Below are 10,952 nucleotides of genomic sequence, written 5' to 3' on the forward strand. Positions count from 1 at the left end.
CCTCGCGTGACATCACCGCCCCTTCCCATTGGCGGAGGCCCCCCTCCCCCCGTTGGGCATTGCCAGGGGTGCCAGCCAATGAGCGCTGAGCCGAGGCGGAAGGGCGGCCGCCGGTTGCCTGGATACCAAACGAGCAAAAACCGGAAGTCCCGTTCGAAGACCCGCCCCAACCCGAGGTGGGCTCGGACGTCATCGGGAGCGTCCCTTCCGGCGTCAGCCAATGGGGAGCGAGCCGCTGAGGATTCCAGCCAATGGCCTTCCCCCTGAGTGGGAGGGGGGGTGGCGCTTCGTCTTTCCACCAATGGGGAGCACGGCGGGGGCGAGGGGGCGGGCTCAAGCCTGACGTCCTGGCCAATGGGAGCGCGGATGCCCCTGCAAAGCCGGCCGGGTGACTCCCGCCCCCCCCTCACGGCTCTCTCTCTTTCTCTCCGCCTCCTCCTCCCCTCAGCTCGGCAGCCGGGACCTGACAGGACCAGGACGGAGGCAAGATGGCGGCGGCCGACGGCGACGACTCGCTCTACCCCATCGCCGTCCTGATCGACGAGCTCCGCAATGAAGACGTCCAGGTCCGTGTCTGGGGGAGAGCCCGCTCCCGCCGCGGCCAATCAGCGCGCCCCTCTCATCGGCCCGGGCCCCAGATGGGGATGAGACGGCGCCCCTGATTGGTGGCCCTCCCCCGGGGAAGGCCCGGGCGGCGGAGGGATCGAGTCCTCGGCGTGGCCGGTGCTGCGGCCTGTGAAAAGGCTCTTAATTGGTCAATGGCCGCCGCGGCCCGTGGGTGGAGGGGACTTGGTTTAATCAATCAATCCATCGTATTAAGCGCTTAGTACACAGTACTGCACACAGTAAGCGCTCAATAAATACGATTGATTGATTGATTGAGCAATTACTATGTGCAGAGCACTGTACTAAGCGCTTGGGAAGTCCAAGTTGGCAACATATAGAGACAGTCCCTACCCAACAGTGGGCTCACAGTCTAGAAGGGGGAGACAATTATAAGGGGGAGCATAATAATAATAATGGTATTTATTAAGTGCTTATTATGTGCAAAGCACTCTTCTGAGCGCTGGGGGAGGTTACAGGGTGATCAGGTTGTCCCTCGGGTGGTTCACAGTCTTCATCCCCATTTCCCTCCCCAGGCAATGGAGTATAATAATAATAATGGCATTTATTAAGCGCTTACTATGTGCAAAGCACTGTTCTAAGCTCTGGGGAGGTTACAGGGTGATCAGGTTGCCCCTCGGGGGGTGCACAGTCTTCATCCCCATTTCCCTCCCCAAGCAATGGAGCATAATAATAATAATGGCATTTATTATTGCCATTAATTTATTTATTGACATTAATAATAATGGCATTTATTAGAGCTCACCTCCTCCAGGAGGCCTTCTCAGACTGAGCCCCTTCCTTCCTCTCCCCCTCGTCCCCCTCTCCATCCCCCCATCTTACCTCCTTCCCTTCCCCACAGCACCTTTATATATGTATATATGTTTGTACATATTTATTACTGTATTTATTTTACTTGTACATATCTATTCTATTTATTTTATTGTGTTAGTATGTTTGGTTTTGTTCTCTGTCTCCCCCTTTTAGATGGTGAGCTCACTGTTGGGTAGGGACCGTCTCTGTATGTTGCCAACTTGTACTTCCCAAGCGCTTAGTACAGTGCTCTGCACACAGTAAGCACTCAGTAAATACGATTGATTGATTGATTTGTTAAGCGCTTACTATGTGCAAAGCACTGTTCTAAGATCTGGGGAGGTTACAGGGTGATCAGGTTGTCCCTTGGGGGGCTCACAGTCTTCATCCCCATTTCCCTCCCCAAGCAATGGAGCATAATAATAATAATGGCATTTATTAAGCGCTTACTATGTGCAAAGCACTGTTCTAAGCGCTGGGGGAGGTTACAGGGCGATCAGGTTGTCCCTCGGGGGGCTCACAGTCTTCATCCCCATTTCCCTCCTCAAGCAATGGAGCATAATAATAATAATGGCATTTATTAAGCACTTACTATGTGCAAAGCACTGTTCTAAGATCTGGGGAGGTTACAGGGTGATCAGGTTGTCCCTTGGGGGGCTCACAGTCTTCATCCCCATTTCCCTCCCCAAGCAATAGAGCATAATAATAATAATGGCATTTATTACGCACTTTCTATGTGCAAAGCACTGTTCTAAGTGCTGGGGGAGGTTACAGGGCGATCAGGTTGTCCCTCGGGGGGCTCACAGTCTTCATCCCCATTTCCCTCCTCAAGCAATGGAGCATAATAATAATAATGGCATTTATTAAGCGCTTACTATGGGCAAAGCACTGTTCTGAACTTTGGGGAGGTTACAGGGTGATCAGGTTGTCCCTTGGGGGGCTCACAGTCTTCATCCCCATTTCCCTCCCCAAGCAATGGAGCATAATAATAATAATGGCATTTATTAAGCGCTTACTATGTGCAAAGCACTGTTCTAAGCGCTGGGGGAGGTTACAGGGTGATCAGGTTGTCCCTCGGAGGGCTCACAGTCCTCATCCCCATTTCCCTCCCCAAGCAATGGAGCATAATAATAATAATGGCATTTATTAAGCACTTACTATGTGCAAAGCACTGTTCTAAACTCGGGGGAGGTTACAGGGTGATCAGGTTGTCCCATGTGGGGTTCACAGTCTTAACCCCCATTTTACAAATGAGGGAACTGAGGCCCAGAGAAGTGAAGTGACTCTCCCAAAGTCACCCAGCTGACAATTGGCGGAGCTGGGATTTGAACCCGTGACCTCTGACTCCAAAGCCCGGGCTCTTTCCACTGAGCCACGCTGAGCATCGCATTGGCCAGAAAGGCTGCTTCAGAGCTGCCTTCTGATTGATCCCTTTCTGGGCCTCTCTGGGAGATTATGGGGGTGCCGGGGGGGATTGAGTCCCTTTCCACTTCCTTGGAAAGAGGATGGGAGGGGGAGGGAAGTGATTGGCCGGAGGGTGTAGTAGTGATTGTGGTATTTAATTAGTGGTGGTATTTGTTAAGCATTTACTATGTGCAAATCACTGTTCCAAGCACTGGGGGGATACAAGGTGATTGATTTGTCCCACGTGGGGCTCACAGTCTTCATCCCCATTTTACAGACGAGGTCACTGAAGCACAGAGAAGTGAAGTGGCTTGCCCAAAGTCACACAGCTGACAAGTGGCGGAGCCGGGATTAGAACCCATGACCTCTGACTCCCAAGCCCGGGCTCTTTCCACTGAGCCGCTCTGGAGCGCTTAGTATGGGTCAGGGGCTGTCCTCAGCGCTGGGGTGGATGCAGGTTAGGTCAGAGACGGCCCCTAGCCCACATGGGGCTCACAGGCTATGGAGGAGGAGGAACAGGTATTGAATGCCCATTTTGCAACTGAGGAAAGTGAGGCACAGGGAAGTGAAGCGACTTGCCCAAGGTCACACAGCAGGCCTGGGCTCTTTCCACTGGGCCACGGCCCACTGGTATGACAGTTTTCTTGTGCCAATGTTGTGGTTCTGGGGCTGACGGAAAGGACCTTGGAGGATAGTGTCCTGTGAAAGCCAATCCTTAATATTGAGCGTTTACTGTGTGCAGAGCACTGTACTAAGCATTTGAGAGAGTGACAACAGACACGCTCCCTGCCCACAACAAGCTTACGGTGTAGAGGGGCGAGCTTACAGTCTTAATATCGAGCCATCCCGTTGGCTGAGGATTCTTCCCAAGGGAGGGAGAGGATGAAAACCAGACCATCATCATCATCAATCGTATTTATTGAGCGCTTACTGTGTGCAGAGCACTGGACTAAGCGCTTGGGAAGTACAAGTTGGCAACACATAGAGACAGTCCCTACCCAACGGTAGGCTCACAGTCTGAAAGGGGGAGACAGAGAACAAAACCAAACATACTAACAAAATAAAATAAATAGAATAGATATGGACAAGTAAAATAAATAAATAAAGTAATAAACATGTACAACCCTTGGCCGGTTTCCCTAATCCCTCAGGTGGAAGTGAGTTTCACAGGGAGGGGTCCCACAAAGTATCTGTGGGTGATTGACAGGGCAGGAGTCTTCAGAGGCCTACTCTTCCAGGGGATCGGGTGCTGGGCACCCATCTTACCTCCTTCCCTTCCCCACAGCACCTGTATATATGTATATATGGTTGTACATATTTATTACTCTATTTATTTATTTATTTATTTTACTTGTACAGTTCTATCCTATTTATTTTATTTTGTTGGTATGTTTGGTTCTGTTCTCTGTCTCCCCCTTTTAGACTGTGAGCCCACTGTTGGGTAGGGACTGTCTCTATGTGTTGCCAATTTGTACTTCCCAAGCGCTTAGTACAGTGCTCTGCACATAGTAAGCGCTCAATAAATACGATTGATTGATTGATTGGGCATGGAGCTGAGGGGAGGGTGTTTCTTCCTGCTCCATCTCTTGACCACTTCCCCCCCCCCCCCAGCTCCGTCTCAACAGCATCAAGAAGTTGTCGACGATCGCGTTGGCGCTGGGTGTAGAGAGGACCCGGAGCGAACTGCTACCCTTCCTCACTGGTAACGGGGCCGGGGTGAGCGGGAGGCGGTAAGGGCAGAGGGCAGGCGGATGGGGTGCCCGCCCCATCGGGTCACTGAGCTCTGGAGGCCGGGGGAGGAGGTGGAGGTGAGCACTGTGGGGTGGGTGGCAGCCGCCTGAGTTCGGAGCCCCATCTGTCTCCCCCCCCCCAGATACCATCTACGATGAAGACGAGGTGCTCCTGGCGCTGGCAGAGCAGCTGGGGACCTTCACCGCCCTGGTCGGGGGGCCGGAGTATGTCCACTGTCTGCTGGTGAGCCGGGGTGGGACCACAGGAGGCCAGTTCTGTTGGGGCCAGGGACCCTGACAAGTGGCGGAGCCGGGATTAGAACCCATGACCTCTGACTCCCAAACCCGGGCTCTTTCCACTGAGCCCAGGGTCCACTGGGACCCTAGCAGAGGGGAGGGGCTTCACCAGCCCTTGCATTGCTGCTGGGATTCATTCATTCAGTCGTATTTATTGAGCGCTTGTTGTGTGCAGAGAGTACTGTATGACAATGAGACACATTCCCCTCCCACAACGAGCTTACAGGGTAGAAGGGGAGACGGGCGTTAATATGGGTAAATTACATTTCAGATGTGTTCTTAAAGTGTGCAGCTGGGAGGAGGGATGAGTTGGAGATGGGGTGAAGGTCCAGCAGGGAAGGCTTCCTGGAGGAAGTGGGGGAAGGGGGTAAGAACAGGGTGCTGCTTCCAGGCCGGATGACGGTACGGGCCGAGAATGGAGCTGGAGAAGGCCAGGGAAGGCGGGTGGGCCTGGTTGAGATGGAGGCGTGCACACGCGTGACCTGGGCCCCCCCACCGTTGGCTCCCGCCAGCCGCCCCTGGAGTCCCTGGCCACCGTGGAGGAGACGGTCGTGCGGGACAAGGCGGTAGAGTCGCTGCGGGCCATCTCGCACGAGCACTCGCCGTCGGACCTGGAAGCCCACTTCGTGCCCCTGGTGAAGCGGCTGGCCGGCGGGGACTGGTTCACCTCCCGCACCTCGGCCTGCGGCCTCTTCTCCGTCTGCTACCCCCGCGTCTCCAGCGCCGTCAAGGCCGAGCTGCGCCAGTGAGTGGGAGTCCGTTCCCCGGGGCGGGGGGAGAGGGGAGGGGTCTGATCCTCTGAGCTGCCCCAGGGAGTGAGGGTTGCCTCCCTGGATGAACTCTGGCCGTCGTCCTCCCCCTTCCTCTCCCACTGCCCACCGGGGCCTGGAGGGAGAGGTGGCCCATCCGGGCAAGGCGGGACTCGGCCTTCCTAGTCAGGAAGGGGAGAACGCTCCCCCCTGCCCACACCCCGCTCCCGCCCAGCAGGTACTTCCGCAACTTGTGCTCAGACGACACCCCCATGGTCCGGCGGGCAGCGGCCTCCAAGCTGGGGGAGTTCGCCAAGGTGCTGGAGCTGGACAACGTCAAGAGCGAGATCATCCCCATGTTCTCCAACCTGGCCTCCGACGAGCAGGTGGGCGTCTTCCCCCTCCCCGTCCTTCGCCTTCACCGTCTTCCCCTAGAACTGCAGTGGTGACGTCGGTCAGCCGCTTACCGGGTGCTAAGTGCCGGGCTGGATGTGGAATCTAATCGGGTCGGCCCCGGTCTCTGGCCCACCCAGGGCTCACGGTCTGAGGGGGGAAGGAGAACAAGTGTTTGGTCCTCGTTGTACAGCTGAGGAAGTGAGGTCCAGAGAAGAGGCTTGCCCCAGGCCAGCGGCAGAGCCGGGATTTGAACCGGGGTCTCCCGATTTGACTCGAACCCGTGCTCTTTCCACTGGCCACATCCCTTTTCCCCTCCCAGGCTCGACCTGAGCCCATCCATCCCCAACCCAGGAGCCTAACGGGGCTTCCGCTCGTGACTCCAAACTAAGGGTGGCTCTGAGGCCGCGAGCCATTGCCCTGGCCCACAGTCCAGGCCCGTGCTCTGCCAGTCAGGGGCTGGGCCCGCTTGGCCGCGGCATCCGGCTGACCGTCCGCCTTCCCCTCCCTCCCCTCCCCCGAACCTCGCCATCCCGGGGCACAGGACTCGGTGCGGCTGCTGGCAGTGGAGGCCTGTGTGAACATCGCCCAGCTGCTGCCCCAGGAGGACCTGGAGGCCCTGGTGATGCCCACGCTGCGCCAGGCGGCCGAGGACAAGTCCTGGCGCGTCCGCTACATGGTGGCCGACAAGTTCACAGAGGTAACCCGGATGGGGGGGCTGGGTGGTAGGGGGAGGTGAAGGCTTGGGGCTGCCATGCGCCCGAGAACAAGTTCTGATGTGTCCACTACGTGGTGGCCAACAAGATCACAGGGGTAACCCGGGACGAGTTGAGGGGAGGGGAAGTGCCCGTTTGTGTCACCCTTGCACTTGCTTTTCCTCCCTCTGTTGACCCTTCCCACAGCACTCATGTACGTATCCATAGTTTGTGGATGTGTTAATGTCTTTCTCCCCCTCTAGACTGTAAGCTCCTTTTAGGCAGGAAATGTCTGCAGCACACAGTAAGCACTCAATAAACACCCCGGACTGATGACCCGCTCTGACCTGCGACTGTGTCTATGTCTCCGTCCCCTCAGCTCCAGAAGGCGGTCGGGCCCGAGATCACCAAGACCGACCTGGTCCCGGCCTTCCAGAACCTCATGAAGGACTGTGAGGCCGAGGTGAGGGCGGCAGCCTCTCACAAGGTCAAAGGTTGGTGACCGGTCAGGGATCAGGTTGGCGGGGTGGTGGGAGGCTGCAGTCTGGATGTGGGAGAGGAAACAGGTGGGGAAGGGGGAGGCCCCTAAGATGGCACCTTCTCCTCTCTCCTGGGGGCAGAGTTCTGTGAAAACCTGTCCTCTGACTGTCGGGAGAACGTGATCATGACCCAGATCCTGCCTTGCATCAAGGTGAGGGGCCGGAGGTGGGCGTGGGGAGGCGAACCGGGGTCGGGGGAGTTCTGAGGGATGGGGTGGCGTTGGCGGGGACCAGCCCCACGCCCCACTTGACCACCCCTCGCTCGCCAGGAGCTGGTGTCGGACGCCAACCAGCATGTCAAGTCGGCCCTGGCCTCGGTCATCATGGGCTTATCCCCCATCCTGGGCAAGGACAACACCATCGAGCATCTCCTGCCCCTCTTCCTGGCCCAGCTGAAGGATGAGGTGGGGCTGACTGGTGGGGGCTAGGGGACGGGGGTGCGGGGCTGGTGGCGCTCAGGAGCGGTGACCCCTTGGGAGAGGGGGGTTTGGGACCGGCCGAGTGCAGGAGTGGTGATGGGGGGACTTCCTCTCCTCCCCCCTCAGTGTCCTGAGGTGCGTTTGAACATCATCTCGAACCTGGACTGCGTGAACGAGGTGATCGGCATCCGCCAGCTGTCGCAGTCGCTGCTCCCCGCCATCGTGGAGCTGGCTGAGGACGCCAAATGGCGCGTGCGCCTGGCCATCATTGAGTACATGCCCTTGCTGGCCGGCCAGCTGGTGAGTGGGTCACGGCATGGGCCCGAGTCGCGGTTCCCCCTCCGCTCTGTGCTTTGGCTTCTCCCCGAGGGTGGGGGCCGGGGCCCCTGTCAGCTTCCCCTCACCCCCCCTCCCGTAATGTCCCGCTTGCAGGGCGTGGAGTTCTTCGACGAGAAACTCAACTCCTTGTGCATGGCCTGGCTGGTGGACCACGGTGAGTGACGACCACGAGGGAGGGCTGGGGCTGGAAGAGGAAAGGGCCCCGAGGCCGGACGGACAGCTGGGTCAGTCTGGAGAAGGGGAGGTTGAGGGAGGACACAGAGTTGGTAAAACATTCGTAGAGATCGAGCTTCAACCGCATAAATGGCCCCCCGCCGGGGTGCAGAAGGTGTAGTTGGCTGCGGATGCCGCGGGCCAGATGGTCCTATGACTTGCAGTCAAGGTTAGGGACCGCTTCCCCCTGAGACAGGGTGTTGGTCGGGAGCCGTGCCCCTGGCCTCACGTCCTCCGACTGGACGCAGCCTGAATCCCCTCTCCCCACCCCATAGTGTACGCCATCCGCGAGGCGGCCACCAGCAACCTGAAGAAGCTGGTGGAGAAGTTTGGGAAGGAGTGGGCCCACGCCACCATCATCCCCAAGGTGCTGGCCATGGCCGGAGACCCCAACTACCTGCACCGCATGACGACGCTCTTCTGCATCAATGTGAGAGGCCGGCGGGGGTCAGAGAGCCAGGGGGGTGGGGTGGCTGTGAAAGGGGAGAAGCCCCGGTGGCCAGCTCCGCCATTTGTCTGCTGTGTGGCCTTGGGCAAGTCCCTCTCTGTGCCTCGGTTACCTCATCTGTAAAGTGGGGATTTAGACTATGAGCGACATGTGGGACAGGGACTGTGTCCAACCTGACCACGTCCTATCTACCCCGGTGCTTAGAACAGTGCTTGGCACATAGTGAGCACTTAACAAATGCTATCATTGTTATTAACGCTTCTGCCTGGGCCCGCTCGGTCCCCGCCCCAGGTGCTGTCCGAGGTGTGCGGGCAGGACATCACCACCAAGCACATGCTCCCCACCGTCCTGCGCATGGCCGGGGACCCCGTGGCCAACGTCCGCTTCAACGTGGCCAAGTCCCTGCAGAAGATCGGGCCCATCCTGGACAACAGGTGAGGGCTGGGAGCGGAGGGAAGCGGCGGAGAGACCGGCAGGCAGTCCTCCCTCCTCGAGGTCAGGGCCGTCTCTCCCTCCCGCCTCTCGGGCAGACTAGGGCTGCCCCTGGAAGGTGGCTACTACCGAGTGTGGCTGGGCAACTGAGGCCCAGATGGCCCGGGCAAACATTCTCCTCCGGGAGCACGAGGCACCCCTGGGGCAGGAATCCAAGCAGCTGGAGAGCCCGAGCACCCGATTGCTGAGCAGAGAGCTGCTGTCCAGTCAGTCAGTTGTATTTATTGAGCGCTTACTGTGTGCAGAGCACTGTACTGGGAGAGTGCAATATAACATCACACTCCCTGCTTACAGTGAGCCTCCAGTCTAGAACGCAGTCGGTCGTCCGCCTGCGAGCTGGGGTCATTGGCATCAGTTGACCCCCCCCCCCCCAGGAACTCCTAGCCCGTGCCCCTTTCTTCCCTCCCCTTGGCCACCCTCTGACGCCCGCTGTCCTCATCCCTGTCCAGCACACTGCAGAATGAGGTCAAGCCCGTCCTGGAGAAGCTAACCCAAGATCAGGATGTGGATGTCAAATACTTCGCCCAGGAGGCTCTCAGTGGTGAGGGGGCCGTGGGGGCTGGGGAGGGAGGTGGGGGGCGGCGGGGGTAGGAGGAGGAGGAGAACAAAGAGGGTGCAGGCTCTGGGGAAGGAGAAGAGCGCACCCGTTGGGGGGTTCTAAGGTCAGGCTCCCGCCCTGACTCACCCTTCCTTGTCCTTCAGTTCTTTCTCTTGCCTGATGAATGAAGAGGACCAGTCTCCCTTTCCCGGCCGGCCGCCGTAGTCTCCTTCTCATCCCGCCCCAGGGGTGGGGGCAGATGGCTGTCACCCTCCCCGCATGGTTTGCCCTCCCCCTCCAGCACGGGTTCCCCTTCCCCACCATGGCGGCCAGAGCTGGAGCCCAAGTTGCAGCCCTGCTCCCCGTTCCCCTCCCTTGGAGGCAGCTGAGAGGACGGGGGTCCCGAGGAGGGGCCGAGGGAACAGCCCTACCTCTTGGGCCCGGCTTGGGGGTTGAGGAGGTAAGGGGCGGTGGTCCCCCGAACCTGGGTCCCTTGCTCCTAGTCCACACATCCCCCCCCCTTCCCCCCCGGCCCCCAGCACCATCCCTCTCCCCCCAAAACCTGTTACCTGAGGGTGGTTTTTGTGTTATTTTATTTTTCTTTTCATGAAGAAATAAATGTTGAAAGAGTCGGGCTGGGGCGGCTTGGCAGGGGGTCTCCTTGGGATGGGGGGGAAGGCCAGGTGGAGCAGGAGGCGTCGGAGGGGCTCTCAACCCTGGAATGAGGGGCGAGGCAACCCCCTTGCCCCATAGGAGGGGGACCCACCTGGATGGACTGGCCCATACCCCTCGCACACACTGCTCAAAACCACAGGTTCACTGTCCAGCGCATGACTGACTGCCAGGAGAGCAGAGGCGATCAGATCAGGGGCCTCTGGGTTTTTCTGCTGCCAGCTTTAATCCGAGTTGCCGGGGGCAGAAGGAGAGCAACAGCCGACAGCGACTTGCTGGCTGGGAGGAAATGAGTGGGCAGTTGGCTGGGAGCCTAGGGGAGATGAGGTCTAAACTGGCCACCCACCTGAGGCTCCCTGTCATCATCATCAATCGTATTTATTGAGCGCTTACTGTGTGCAGAGCACTGTACTAAGCGCTTGGGAAGTACAAATTGGCAACATAGAGACAGTCCCTACCCAACAGTGGGCTCACAGTCTAAAAGACAGTCCCTGTCCATCCTGTCATCCAGCTGGGGTGACCCCCTTCCTCTCACCCTCCCACGACTCAGAACCCCAAGGAGGGAGGGCAGGAGGGGACCCGAGCCTCCATCTCCCCTCCAGAGGCAA

The 10,952-nt window shown here is 58.3% G+C and overlaps 1 protein-coding gene across 2 annotated transcripts; it reads left to right on the forward strand.

Moving 5' to 3' along the window:
- The first annotated feature begins 376 nt into the window (after positions 1-376).
- PPP2R1A (protein phosphatase 2 scaffold subunit Aalpha) lies at positions 377-10,306 on the forward strand. Of its 2 annotated transcripts, none has more exons than XM_038767058.1 (15): positions 377-566; positions 4,432-4,522; positions 4,694-4,794; positions 5,360-5,592; positions 5,832-5,982; positions 6,534-6,689; positions 7,064-7,178; positions 7,305-7,375; positions 7,493-7,627; positions 7,769-7,942; positions 8,075-8,135; positions 8,470-8,624; positions 8,934-9,076; positions 9,584-9,675; positions 9,837-10,306. In XM_038767058.1, exons 1-15 carry the CDS (start codon positions 489-491, stop codon positions 9,851-9,853), a joined length of 1,773 nt encoding a protein of 590 aa, XP_038622986.1. In that variant the 5' UTR covers positions 377-488; the 3' UTR covers positions 9,854-10,306. The 2 variants fall into 2 exon arrangements, with proteins under 2 accessions (XP_038622986.1, XP_038622987.1); XM_038767059.1 differs by having other exon boundaries at positions 378-566; positions 5,835-5,982.
- Positions 10,307-10,952: the final 646 nt, after the last annotated feature.

This window comes from Tachyglossus aculeatus, chromosome 26 (assembly GCF_015852505.1).
Source record: "Tachyglossus aculeatus isolate mTacAcu1 chromosome 26, mTacAcu1.pri, whole genome shotgun sequence".
Taxonomy (NCBI): Eukaryota; Metazoa; Chordata; class Mammalia; order Monotremata; family Tachyglossidae; genus Tachyglossus; species Tachyglossus aculeatus.